This window comes from Corylus avellana, chromosome 6, assembly GCF_965113065.1.
Source record: "Corylus avellana chromosome 6, dhCorAvel1.hap1.2, whole genome shotgun sequence".
NCBI classification, from domain to species: domain Eukaryota; kingdom Viridiplantae; phylum Streptophyta; class Magnoliopsida; order Fagales; family Betulaceae; genus Corylus; species Corylus avellana.
Genome location: NC_142495.1, coordinates 10,270,762 through 10,285,671, shown reverse-complemented (window position 1 = coordinate 10,285,671; position 14,910 = coordinate 10,270,762). Strand labels below are relative to the sequence as shown.

Sequence of the window (14,910 nt, the reverse complement as noted above, 5' to 3'; positions counted from 1 at the left end):
ACCCAACCTAGGCAGGTTTTACTGGTGTACAGGTGACATCCTATGTTTCTAGATGTGATAGCGCGTTCTCTTGTTTTTTTAATTTGTTTTTAATTTGTTTTTTCAATTTTAAAAACAGATTTCTTTAAATCTCTTGCGTTGACAAACCTCAACCGGTTTCAGTTTCGGTCGGTTGCAACAGCGTATCCTTATCCGACCGCCACGTGTCTACCAATATAAAAGGCAGGAGTATGCGTTTTTCTTCTTTCGAAATCATTTTAACCCCGAAGAAAAAAAGAAAGAAAGAAAGAAGGAAAAGGGTAATCTCACATCGAGAGAGAGAGAGAGAGAGAGAGGGGGACATATGCTCTTTTGATGCCTTAGCGACGAAGATAAAAAATTCAAAATACTTCGAAAATCAAAAGCTTTTAAGGTTTGTCTCCTTAATTCTCTCTCAGATTTTTAGGGTTTCTGTGTTCGACCCTTGGCCATGCCTTTCAGGTTTCCAATTCTTTGCCTTCGATTCGATCATTTTTTTAAGATTTCTTTCTGTTTTTTTATGCCGTGAATTGTGTTTGGGATGTCAAAGGTTTGTGTGTTTTTTTTTCTCGTTGGAGATCGAATCGATTTTTTTCCTACAGTTCTGTTTGGTTGCTGTGAATATGTTGGAAAGGAGGAGCCCCTGAAATGTGCGTGCTCTCACAAATTTATAGGTTTTTATTATCTCGAAAATCAAAACTATCTTAAAATTAAGGTACAGAATTCCATTTTATTCGTCTTTTCTTCCCGAGTTTTTTCGGCAACCAAGCAGAGAATTAGATTTTGATAAAAGTGATTTTTTTTTTTTTTTCCCTCTATGTATGGAACTATTGCATTTCCAGACATTACATACGGTTTAGAATTTTGGGTTTGTAAGTCATTGAAGAATGAATTGAAGTTGAAGGGCTTCATATAAAATACCTATTGGTTTAAATTAGGAATTGGACATTGAGTACAGTTTTGGAAAATTTGATTTGACTGACTTCATTATCTCGTTTAATACATTTTTTAATTGTTTTAGGGATCGTATAGTCATGGCAACTGCAACTATGGCCACAGCAGCCGGTGCAGCTGCTCTTTTGTACTACACTTTGAATCAAAAATTACAATCGAGAAGGTCTCATGGGGATGATGATGGAAATGATAGCGATGCGCCTGATCATGCTCCTTTGGTTAATGAACGTGTTTCGCATAGACTAATTCAAGCCCCAGCGACATGGTTAGACACAATTTCGACATTGTCGGAGACTCTTAGGTTTACTTACTCTGAGACTCTGGGGAAGTGGCCCATTGGGGATTTGGCATTTGGGATCAGCTTTCTTCTAAAGAGGCAGGTAAGATGCTTGATGGCTTTAGTTGCTTTACTTTACTTGAAATGTGGTACACACAAAATAATTATGTGTTTTCTGTGCATCATTAAGGAATAGTTTAGTTCGCATAATATACTTAATAGATAGCTGGAATTCGTTTTTGAATATGTACTGAAATTTTAATGCAAAGGATTTTCACACATATATAAACATGAGTCCAGGTCAAATTGCTGTTTCTTTGTTGGTTTATATAGACAGGCACTGATATTTGCTGACATTATGCACTGAATATGTGATGTAAAAGACTTTTCTTTTAGTAGTATTATTATTAATTTTTTTATGGGTTACAAGGTAACCAAATAAGTTCTTGTCATGTTTATAAGGAACAATGGCCTTCTTTATGGCAAAATGGCTTTGAATAGAATGTTGCCAGTGACACTTGTGTATCTGGCCAAGCTTCTGACTGTTTCACGACTTTGCAGGGAAACTTGCATGTTGGCAGTGTATTTGGTGGTAAAGACAGTTTATTGCTCAAAGGACCAGATATAACTGCTGAACTCAGATACCTCTTAAACTTGTTGACCCTATGTTGGCATTTTTCAAAAAAGCCATTTCCTTTGTTTTTAGAGGAGACTGGCTATTCCAAAGAGAATGTTCTTCTTCAGGAACCCAAAGCAGGAGTAAGTCATGTTTGAAATTGAATTCTGGTATACTTGCGACCTTTTCTTCTTCTTCTGTTATTTATTTATTTTTTTTGGCGGGAAGCAAATTGACCTAAATAGTCACCGACACTTTAGCATGGAATACAGTGGGTGTTTTTGGGATGGACGAATTGTTTTTATGTGCTAGATCGACCGTGATATGGCAGTATTTACTTTTTTACAACTTTTAAGCATGATATATGCTGCTTACGTTGGTGGTCTGAATTATCTTAATTCTTTTGTTCTGCAGATTTTAAAGCCAGCTTTTACAATTCTAGTTGACCACCGTGCAGAATGTTTTCTCTTATTGATTCGTGGGACACATAGTATTAAGGATACTCTGACTGCTGCGACTGGAGCTGTTGTACCATTCCATCACAGTGTTGTGCATGAGGGAGGAGTCAGCAATTTGGTTTTAGGTTATGCGCATTGCGGGATGGTTGCAGCTGCTAGATGGATTGCGAAGCTCGCTACTCCTTGTCTTATTAAAGCACTTGGCCAATATCCTGGTTATAAAATTAAGGTAAAGCCGTGATGTGTAGTTATTCTAATGCTTCTACTCTAAATTGTTTAGTGGGCATTGCCACAAGATACACTAAAATGCTTAATTTAGCTATTGGTTCATGAAACAGTTTTGCGTTCTCCTTTCCATTTCTATCAAAGGAGTCAATGTTGTTATGTGTTAATGTAGATATGGTTTCATTTGAAAATTTTTAGCTCCAAATATTCCTGTTTAATCATAGTAACTTTTCCATCTATCGTACATTTCTGTACAATTTGTATACGAGGCTCCATAAATTGGTTGTTGAATTAGTGGTGTTTTTTCTTCCTCTTATTCTGCTCCTGCTACCTATATCAGTTTAGTATTTATGCTCCTAAAGTTTGAATAGTTCCAAGTACCTGCATGAAATTAGAAGCGTTAAAAAGTAAATTCATAAAGTTTCTCTTTTTGTGGATTTTTTCCTGTAATGATTAAGTTTTTAAATATATTTACGAAATGTATTCATTTGGATTCTGACAGATCGTAGGGCACTCTTTAGGTGGAGGCACTGCAGCACTTCTGACATATATACTGCGAGAGCAGAAAGAATTTTCGACAACGATCTGTGTTACTTTTGCTCCAGGTTTGTGGGTGCTATACACCATTTTCTGATATTATTTTACTTCAACAACTTCAGGTTCTGATCTCTCTTTGTATCCCACTTATAACAATGTTTGCCGTGTCCTGTGTTATATTTTTATGGTGTTTGTTAAATGAGATTTTCTAAATGTGTATGTTGATTTATTAGCATACCTAGAGCACTGACCAAGTATATATTACATGCAGCTGCTTGTATGACATTGGAATTGGCAGAATCAGGCAATGCTTTTATTACTTCTGTTATAAATGGAGCTGACTTGGTGCCTACATTCTCAGCTGCTTCGGTGGATGACTTGCGTGCTGAGGTTCTATTCTTGAGCTCTGTAATTTGTTCAGATATTTTCTTGCCTTTAAGAAGTTGAGATTTGAAGATTTGTTGGTAGATTTCCCATATCTTATTGGCATTTATATATTATTCTGATGATGGTCATATGGAATAGTTTGGGACTAGGGTGATATTACTTGGACTTTTTAATTGTAGAGGACAAATTTAAACTCTACTTGTAGCAGTGCTTGTGCCAATAAAGGCTGTTTATTGAGTATGTTGGAATCTCCATACATTTCTACTTCGTTCTTGATTTCTTGCCTCATGATGGTTAGAATATCACAATGAAGCAACTTATCAAAAAAGAATATCACAATGAAGCAAAATCCAAAAACTAAAAGTCTACCATGTAGCTCTTTCTGAACCTAACTTATCTTGCTCTTCATTTTATCTATTCACTTGAAATGATTATGACACCGTGTAAATTCTATCCAAGTCTCATCCACATTCACACAAACTACAGCAGGGCTTGGGTGGTCTGGCTACGTGCTACTTGACAAGATTAATATGCTTGAAACTGTTGTTACTTGTTGATATCTTTCTCTTTGACTCTCTCTCTCTCTCTCTCTATATATATATATGCATGTGTCTCTATTATATATTTGTAAGTGTCACTTGTTGATATATTATGTATGCTTTCGGTTGTTTGGTCATATTTCATATTGTCAACTACATGCTTCATGTTTATGTATATATATTTCAAAAATATTTCCTTTTACAGGTGACGGCCTCTGCTTGGCTAAATGATCTGAGGAATCAAATTGAGCATACAAGAATTCTCAGTACTGTCTATCGTTCTGCTTCAGCACTGGGTTCTCGTCTTCCATCTATTGCTAGTGCTAGAGCAAAAGTTGCTGGAGCCGGAGCAATTTTGCGTCCAGTATCCAACGGTACACAGGTAAACTCCATTCTTTTATAGCAATCAATTTCCCTGTGTACTTCTCCCTCTTCTGTCAACCTGTGTATGCTTGCGAAGATGTATTTGAGAAGATAGAACGTTAGTTGGCTAGTTGGAAAATGATGTATTTGTCCAAGGGTGGAAGGGTTAAGAGCATACTTTCCAATTTGCTTGCATACTTCATGTCCTTCCTTCCTCTTCTTGCAAGTGTTGCAAATTGTATTGAGAAGCTTCAACGTGATTTTTATTGGGTGGGCTAGGCAGAGAATATAAATATCACCTAGTAAGCTGTTATATAAGGTTTGTTCGCCTATCTCGGAGGGAGGGTTGGGGTTTGGAATTTGCGGAGCTTCAGTTGTGCTCTACTAGGAAAATGGCTTGGGCGCTATGGGAAGGAGAGAGAGGCTTGGCGGATAGTGTTGATGTACTCTAAATTTGGTAGTTCATAGGGTGGGTGGTGTTCTTGCGGACCTTCAGTTGTGCTCTACTAGGAAAATGGCTTGGGCGCTATGGGAAGGAGAGAGAGGCTTGGTGGATAGTGGTGATGTACTCTAAATTTGGTAGTTCATAGGGTGGGTGGTGTTCTGATGAGCCTCTTGGGGCGTATGGGGTGGGGATATGGAAGAATATTAGGAGGGTTGGGAGAAGTTTTCAAGTTATACCAGATTTGAAATAAGAGATGGCTCTAAGATTAGTTTCTTTTGGCAACATCTGTGGTGTAGGGATATGGCCCTTAAGGAAGCCTTTCCAATTTATATAGTGTTGCTTGCGAAAGGATGCTTTTGTTGCGTCTCACTTGGTGATCTCTGTTGGTTCCATTGAGTGGAATGTGAACTTTGCTAGAGCGGATCATGTTTGGGAGGTGGATGTTTTTGCCTTGTTCTTCAGGGCGTTGTAATTAGTTAGATTGAGACGGGAAGTTGAAGACAAGTTGTGGTGGATCGCTTTAAAAGAGGGTTGTTTGATGTTAAATCCTTCTACAGAGTCATGGGTAGTAATGTTGGCTCTCATTTTTCTTGGAAGACTGTTTGGTGGACTAATGCTCATTTGAGAGTGGCCTTTTTTCTTGGTTGGTGGCCCTAGGAAAGGTTTTTACCATGGACATTCTTTGGAAGCGGCATGTCATTGTGGTCAATAGGTGATGTATGTGTAAAAAGAATGGAGAGTCTGTAGTCCATTTTCTTTTTCATTGTGAGGTTGCTTGTGCCATATAGAATGTTTTCTTCAGCTGATTTGGGATGTATTGGGATATGCCTAAAAGAGTAATCGACTTGTATGCTTATTAGTGGATTGCTAGCAACACTCAACACTTGGAGTGTTGCTGTGTAGAAGATGATGTATTTGTGCCTTTTGTGGTGTTTATGAAGGGAAATGAATGATATAAGTTTTGTGGGTCGGGAGAAGACATTGGGGGAGATTAAGTATTTATTCTTCAATTCTTTGTATATTTGGATAACTGCATTTGTTCTTCCTTTGGTGATTAGTTATCTTGGTTTTCTTGTTCTTTTTGTTGTTCTTAGTGAGGACAAGGACATAAATGTTCAAATAAGTAGCCATTAGTTGATCTTTTCTCCCTTGCTCTCCTGCCTGATCTGATGTATTGGGCCTTTTTGTAAGTTAGGCATCACCTTGGTAAGTGCTGAGATACTAATGGTCATGCGACAATTAACTTGGCTAAAACAGTTCTTGACCTGGTCGTTGTTTCTTTTATAATTGGCGGTTGATTTATCTACTTTGTCAAGAGTACCCAGAGTTTATTGACCTGGTCATTGTTTCTTTTATAATTGGTGGTTGATTTATCTACTGTGTCAAGAGTACCCAAAGTTTACTTGATTTGTTTAAGTTTGATACAAGATTCCATTTAACCAGTATATTGCATTTCTGGCGTGTACAGGTTGTGATGAAGACAGCTCAGAGCATGGCTCACGCAGCATGGACACGCCCTGGTCTTCGCTTGTCTTCTTGGTCATGCATGGGTCCCCGTCATCGGGCCACAGCTGCTCGTGCAACCTCAAAAGAGGAGGGAAGTTTTCCCGAATCTTCTGCTACCAATATAGAAGCTTCTGACGATCTTCTGTCATCCTCCCAGAACACTGCAACCACAACTGCAATTGAAACCATTGAAGTTGCTGTATCTTCATCTGTAGGAATGGAATGGACTCCAGAAATGGAATGTTATTCTGATGAAATAGGTCCAAATGTTGACGGGGTTGCTGATCTCAATGGTGTAGAAGATCTCATTAGCCATAATAGTCATGAAGACCGCATGACCGAAGTTGAATTATGGCAGCAACTTGAGCAAGGGCTTTATGATAGGACGGATGGCGAGGAGGCTGATGTGGCGAAGGAAATAAGAGAAGAGGAGGCAGCAGCCATTGCAGAGGTAAGTGAGGACCAGCCAGAGAGCTCTACACGAGAAATAAATGAAGTACACAGATTCTACCCTCCAGGGAAGATTATGCATATTGTTACCCTTCCCTGTGATGTTGCAGAGAGTGAAAGTGATAGTAGCCCTACCACCAGTGGCTCAGAGAATGGCCATACAGAAGAGACTAAGGTCGGGATTTTTCTCACTCCTAGATCACTGTACAGTAAACTGCGGTTGTCACAAACCATGGTTAGTGATCATTTCATGCCGGTCTATAGAAGGCAAATTGAAAGACTAATAAAAGATTTTGAGGAGGAAGAAGGCCTTAATGACCATAAAACTGGAGAGGTAGTTTTATAGGAAAAGGGATTCTTTCAACCAATAGTTGTTAATAAGCACAAAATTCTGGTTGTTTACCCCATTGATTTTGAAGCCAGGGTACCTAGAAAGATCAGTCCATTGCTTTGCTGCAATGGGGAAGGCTTATGATGGGGGAGGCACCAGTTTGATGCCCTAACTGCTGAAACCTAGGAACAAAATGGACGAACTCAATTTTGGCTTCTCTGGAAATGATGTTGGAAGGTCATCCCAGGGATGTATACAGTATAACCAAAATCGTAGTTGTGTAATTTAGTAGAATTTTGAGGTCAAATTCATTCTTTTGTTCTCAATTGATTGATTGAGTTGATTTTGTGTCTGTCATTGTGAATTTACCTACTTGTGCAACTTTCGTTTTGATGATTGTATCTATTGTTCTCTTTTTTTTTGGTTGTGCCTTGTTTGGGATAGCGTGTTGGTTGCTTTGTCGTCATCATAGTTATCGCCTTGTAGAGGTTCCTAGGATTTAGTTGTCAGCTGCGTACAAAGACGTTGATATAAATCCCTGCACTAATTTTAATGAAATGTTTTCTGAAAACGGTCGACCCACTTGTGCTGCTGCTGTGCTTGATAATAATTTGAGTGGCTGCTCGAGGAATGTGTACTTTTTAGGTCATGATTTGGACCTGCTAATTATTATTATTATTATTATTAGCATTATTTCAGGGTGATATGAAGGCGTCAGTATACACAACTGGTAATACTTATTTCGTGTTGTTGCAAATTGCAATCTGAAAAGCTCTGTAGATGACTAGATGATGGGTCAGAAAGCAAGCCCACAAGTAAAAAGTAAAGATTCCTAATCATCCAGATTAGAATTATTCTCCTTTTCAAAGTTTTTCCTACGAAGCAAGATTCGAGGCTCTTTTGGTATGCAGAATAATTATTTTATTAGAAAAAAGAATAGTTATTATTAAGAAGAAAAAAAATGAATTATACCAAAATTATTAAACTACACGATATATATAATGAAATCAAATAATCATAATATATTTTTTTTTAAAAAAAAAAAAAATTCTTTGGTCTGCCATGGCAGAACCACCCAAGCCCCCAAAGAAAATTGTTCCTCCCATGACTTAACTAGAGTCTCGCAAAAAGGTGAGTTCCTACCCCATAAAGTTTTCTTCTTACATGTGCACATAACATGATTCACCATATAATTCAATGGAACCGGATCCTCTCCGCGTCATATTCAATCAACAATTGTCACGTCAGACAAGCAAGTTTGAAAGAAATTCAAACCAAGCAATTCCTCGAATGCATACCTCTATTCATCTAAAATAAAAAATAAAAAAAAAATGCTTCACCTCACTAGGTCACAATGCAAGGTGAAATAGGTATTCAAACGTAAAAGTTCAAGAACAAGTTTGATTCACGGAGAAAGAACATTAGCAAAAATCCTATTATCATATAAATAAGAATTGGTAGCTGGCCACTCATAAGTGTATTTGTGTAATACATGAATATATATATGTATTCTATTAGAGTAGCTATTCTTAAAAATGGTATGCAACCAAACAAAAGAATGATTGTTCTACAGAAATAATCATTTCATTTTAAGAGTCTATTCTACATACCAAATGAGACCTTATATTTAGTGTTGAAGTTTCTATACCACACATCTATATGTGCTTGAGTGGCAGAATGGAAACCTCACTGCAAATGTTGCTTTGAGAGCATTATAATTTGTTCAATCACGGTAGTTGTTGAGTGCTGATTGAAAAAGCCATCTTTTGCAAAAATCTTGTTTGAATGACATCAGTGGTCCTAATGTGTTGTGCCCAATAAGTCATAAGATTGATGTTTGATTGCCATGAAAGCATTTAAGGTTCATAATTTTTGACACGACTACTAAATTTAATATCAATCTAACTAAAAAAACACCGGTTTAGTTAGTAAATAATGATTATGCTACTGGTTTATATAATAAGTCAATTTCTAAGCCAATTTGTTATACTATATATTCACAATGAATTTAACTATAATTTAACCAATACAATCTTGATTTGGAAGGGCAAACTCTTAACTTAATTTTAGTAATTTTATAAATGTCTCTTGCAGATATTAATTAAAAAAAAAAAAAAAAAAAGAGCTAGAATGTCCTATGTTAAGTATATGTGATAATGACAGTTACCAAAACGTAACATCAAATTTAGTTTCTTTTATTTATTTATTTATGAGCATTTACTTTTCATTTGATTGATCTCATTTATTAAATAACCACTCCATGGATCCTCTCTGGAGCACACATCATTAATATATTTTCTTCATTTATGACAACTTCAAATTTACGATATATATATATATATACACCAGCTGTCTTACATAAGATGTATGTGTATCTTATTCTACACATTCTTTATTTTCTCTCTCTTGATCAGAATATATTTGGCCAGCAGTCCAAAGTGATTAAAAATATTTTGAATGATTGCGGTTGGATGAAAAAATTGAATGCATGGAAACACAGATGGAAACAAATTAATTGCAGTTGGATGAAAAAATTTATTTATGTTATTAATTTTAAGAATTAGTACTTGCATGTGAGATGAATGCTCCTCATATATGTTTATTTTTATTTTTATGAATGATTTCTATATATGTGTTTGTTTTTTCCTTTAATTAAGTGTTGGCAATAATATAATAAAAAAAAGAATGAGAAATAATATTTTAAAGCAAGTGAAGAATGAAATAGAGAATTTGTTAGAGTGTGTAGTGAAAAAACAATAGTTAAATTAAAGAATTGTACTTTTTCATTAAATAAAATACTTAATGCTGCTGGAAAAGAAAACAACTTATTGTTGGGTATAATAATAATATCCAGCATTTCTCATACTAGAGAGAAGAATCACGTGTATGAGACAGTCTCAACTAACTTGTATGAAAAATTCAATTTTTATCTTATAATTATTTTATCGCTAATATGATAGTTTCAACTAACTTTTATATTAGTCATTGTTAACAAAAAAAAAAAAAAAATTCAAAAATTGTTCAGAACTGACACATCGCTAATGTGATAGTTTCAACTAAATTTTATATTAGTCATTGTTAACAAAAAAAAAAAAAAATTCAAAAATTGTTCTGAACTGACACATCGGCAATGTAAAATAATTTTATATATATATATATATAAAATAAAAAAATAAATAAAATAAAAAAACTTTTAGCATTATCCAGCTTCCAAATGATCATTCTAACTTTGTATTTCTTTTTTTATTCCTCGCTTTAAGTATGTACCATCTTAATTAAAAATAAATTATATTTATTTTGGAAATAAAAACAAATTGGAAAATATAAAAGAAAATCATGAAAATAACAACATAAGATTTTCGAAATGCATCAAGATGATAAATTTAGGGACACACTTGCTCTCTTTTTTCATTTTTATTTTTTTTGTTTGAGTGGTCAGACAGTCTCAATCATGGGTTATGGGAGTTTTATTTATTTATTTATTTATATTTTGTCTTTTCGAGAGTTAAATCGGTACCTAACTGTGTCTTCCATTCTCGATGGCTACTGATGCTCCTCATTAAATGCTTTTGGGATCTAGTAGGACTGACGACATTTTTTTATTATTAATTTGTTATAAAATTAAATTAAAATTATTTTATATAATTTTATATTTATATTTCGATACAATTTTAAATTCACACATAAATATTAAAATTTTAATAATCTTTTATACAATTTGTGAACTTAAAACAAAAGGTAAAGTTCACTTAATCTCCTCAAACTACTACTCCAATGACAATTTATTCTTAAACTATTAATTACGACAATTTACTTTTCAAACTACCAAAACAATAACAATATACCCCTAATTTTAACAAAATAACAAAATTACCACTAAAATAAAAATAAAAATAAAAATACTAAAATTTATTTATTTTTTTCAAAATTTTAAAAGTATTTTTGTCTTATTGAAAATTTTATAGGAATAATTTCGTTATTTTATTAGTATTGGGGGTACATTATTATTGTTTTTGTAGTTTGAGAAGTAAATTATCGTAATTGATAATTTGAGAGATAGATTATCATTGGAGTGATAGTTGGAGGGGATTAAGTGGACTTTACCCTAAAACAAAATTAACAAATTAGAGTTAACATGTTTAATTGAATATGTTACATTAAAGCATAACCCAAACCTAGCGCAAATTGTCTTCCAAATTATTGCGACACCTGTTTGCCTAAATAAACAACAAACGTCGTTTTCTAGACTTCAAAACAAATCACATGCATTTTCTAGACTTGGCCCATTTTACCAAACAAAAACAAAAACAAAAACAAAAATAAAACCCACGCTTTACCTCTTATACTTTTTGTAAAAGGACATCTGAATCTACTGAAATTCTTAGGAGAATTTCAGTTTTTAAAATTTTAAATTTATACAGTTTATTTTTTATTCAATGGCCATTGTTCTGTCACATATTCCACTACCAATAAAATAATAAATTATAATAACTCTTAGATGAAAAATGAAAGACATAGATCTAAAATTTCAAAAACTGAAATTCTTAAAAAATTTCTAAAGATTTTGATCCGTAAAAGAAGTTTTTGGAGAAAAAAAAAAAAAAAAAGCCACGTGTCATTCTTGTTTGGATTTATTATATTATAAGCGGTCGGTAGCTATCAATCCCTCCTCCTCTAGAATGTAGGCGGAAGACAAAGAAAGGCGAAAGAAATGAAGAAAAAAACAAAAGAAAATTTCCAACAATATCAACAAGAAATCCCTTTGAAGCATTGAAAACCACTTGGTTTTTTTACAACGGACGCACGCAATCATTGACATCAAAAACCTCAATCCCCCAAAAAAACTAATAATTATTTCCGACCCAATTTGCTTAATTTAAATTATTACAGAAAACAACGTGTGACACGTTGGCCCCAATCATAATGCCATGTCACATTTATTTTTAATTAATCGCCACGTGACCCTCTATACTTTTATTTTGTTTTGTATGAATGCAAGTTGGCTAATTGGTTGACCTTAACTAAGCGCGTCCCCACTAATTCATTACACCACGATCACCATACCTGTTGATAATCTAAAGGAAAGAAAATATAAGACATTTAATATTTTGGGGATTAATGTGAACATATGTTAGGTATAACAAGATTCATATGTTTAAATTATTTACAGAAAAGTATAATTTATTTTGCAATGTCTTTCTTGAATTGACGTCTCTTTCAAATTATTAAAAATTTGTAACCTACGTCCCTTTTATTTGGAAAATTGACAAAAATGCCCTAAAATTTTTCAAAAAGACAAATACCCTTTTAAAAAAGAAAAAAAAAAAAAAACACGTGACGGTGGGTGCGGTGCGGTGAAGACACTATGTGGGTCAACTTTTTTATAAAAAAAAAAAAAAAAAAAAAAAAAAAAATTGATAAGGGTTTTTTTTTATGTTTTTGGTACAAATTAAGGGAATACCTTCTCAAATTAACACTTAATTTGGTACTTTTCTCAAGACAAAAATGGCGAAATTTAATATTTTGGAGACTGATATATGTGTAGGAGTAATGTTAACAAGAAGACCTATGTCTCATTTGTGTCCTCTTAAAATTACCATTAAATTAAAACTCAATAGTAATTTTGAAATGACAAAAAAAGAAAGAAAAAAAAAGAAAAAAAAAAAAGAAAGGTCTTTATTTTTAGGGATTGATATGTTAGGCATAAGATAAGAAGAACGATATCCCATGATGTTCAAAGTATCTAGTAGAAAACAACATTTTTCCTGCATGCTCGCAATTCATAGCTAGAAACACACATACATGTATGTCCCCACTTGGCACATGCATGATGAGTGTGAATTTATGGGATGACTGGCATGTGAATTGGTTGCACAGGTTTCCACGATTCAGTAAAAGGCCATACTCTAAAGTGAGAGCAACATATGCAGGCATGTTTTTGTGATGTCGAAATTAATTGTATCATTTAATGGGGGGGGGGAAGATACATAGGAGGAATTTACGGGTGGGTTGTCTTCTTCTGCATTCTGGCAAGCTCTGGTTTAATTAGTGCACGTTCCTTTCATAATCGATATGTGCAATTATTTCTCTCCCTCTTCATTTTGCCTTGCCACCTCTTGGTCCATTCCTTTTTTTTTTTTTTTTTTCTTAATTTATTTACCAAATTTATTATCATTATTATTATATATTTGACTGTGACTGGTCGATCTTTGATCTCCAAATCTGATCAATCAGGATTCAGGAATTGGCAACGAGTCGTGCTTGAAGAAATAATGGAGGGAGGGGGGGGTGGGGGTGATGGTGGTGGTGGTGGGGAGAGTGCAGTTGCGTAGGATGCACTGCTTTGCAACATCAAGCCTCAATAATGGATGCCATGATAACCCACCTGGTCCTCCCTTTGGACCCTTTTCCCTCTTTATCACTCACTTGACTATAAATTGAACCATAGCCAACTCGGAAGGGTACGCATGTTTATGAGAAGCGTGAGAATGAGAGTGTGTACCATTTTTAATGCTAAAATATTATAAATATAGTTAGGGGTGAAAATGTTGTTACGGTTATCCGTTATTGTTTAAAACTACCAACCGTAATCGCCTAGGTGGTTAGTAAAATTAGTAACCGCCTCTACTAATCACTTAACTGGTGGTTAGTAGTTAATAACCCTAATAACCGCTAACCGTTTTTAAAAAAAAAAAACGCAAACGATATTGTTTCTATAGTAATACGATAATACCCTACTACATAAGATTCTAAATTTGTATATACGCAGTTAGCGATTTTAAAAAAAAAAAACTTAAAATCCCTAACCATAACCGCCTAGGCGGTTGACGGTTGGTGCATAACTATGTCCACCCATAAACATAATTTTTCATGAATCGGCATAAAAATATTTATTGTTTGAACTTGAACTTGAACATGGGACTCACTAGTATTAAGAATGACTGATCAAATGGTGGATTAGCATTATCACATTAACATAGTGAGATAATTGTGTGATATATAACATTATTTTTTAAAAAGAAATGTTGCGTACAACACTCTCATTCTATTCGTGATTTGTTTTTTTTTTTTTTTTTTTTGAAACAGTGGCTAATTTAAGAGCGGTTTGGCGCTTTGACATCAACCCAATGTTATAAGGATGAGATGAGGATCTAGTATATAACATTACTCTACACGGAAATTTGATTTTACTGTATCACTATCCTATTGTTATTTTACTATAGTGGCAGTGAAATTGTTAATCTAACTTTTAAATTTAGCCCCGTTAAAAGAGAAAAAAAAAAATCAATAATAAATTGACAATGTCAAGTCAAGATAGTTAAATAAAAGCATAATTAAGGGCAATATTAAGTAGAGACTCAAATCTACCTCCCACATTTGTTCAAGAAGTTGAATGGCCGAAAAAGAAGAAGCAAACTGTTTACCATGGTTAATTATAATTAGGCCATTGAAGCCATAATTAGTAGTGATTAAAATTTTTTAAGTACAAACAAAACAAGAATTAATTTTAATTAAATATACCCTGATTTATGAAGACTTTCTAAGGTGTAGCTTATAAATTTTGTGCGCAACACGTGGTAAGCACATATTGCTTATAAGCCCCAAAAAAAAAAAAAAAAAAAAATCTTCAAACAGTACATATCGGCTAAGATTAGTGTGGCAACAAGACAATGCTTAGCTGGCAATCCAACAATCAACGGCGAGAATTCATCGACAGCAAATGTTGCTGACGTGGATGATACCGTAGTCCACCCCTTAAAACTTCAATCATTGGGTTCCTCTCTTCCTCTCTCCAAAAGTTCTC

General features: G+C 34.3%; 1 protein-coding gene across 3 annotated transcripts; it reads left to right on the top strand.

Moving 5' to 3' along the window:
- Nucleotides 1–328: 328 nt before the first annotated feature.
- LOC132187700 (Alpha/Beta hydrolase fold-containing protein) lies at nt 329–7,463 on the top strand. 3 transcript variants are annotated; one of them, XM_059602097.2, is made up of 8 exons: nt 329–412; nt 1,040–1,352; nt 1,811–2,008; nt 2,280–2,552; nt 3,051–3,153; nt 3,357–3,475; nt 4,217–4,393; nt 6,288–7,463. In XM_059602097.2, the coding sequence occupies exons 2-8, from the start codon at nt 1,053–1,055 to the stop codon at nt 7,119–7,121; spliced, it is 2,004 nt and encodes a 667-aa protein (XP_059458080.1). In that variant the 5' UTR covers nt 329–412; nt 1,040–1,052; the 3' UTR covers nt 7,122–7,463. The 3 variants fall into 3 exon arrangements, with proteins under 3 accessions (XP_059458080.1, XP_059458079.1, XP_059458081.1); XM_059602096.2 differs by lacking the exon at nt 329–412 and adding an exon at nt 433–480; XM_059602098.1 differs by lacking the exon at nt 329–412 and adding an exon at nt 710–733.
- Nucleotides 7,464–14,910: the final 7,447 nt, after the last annotated feature.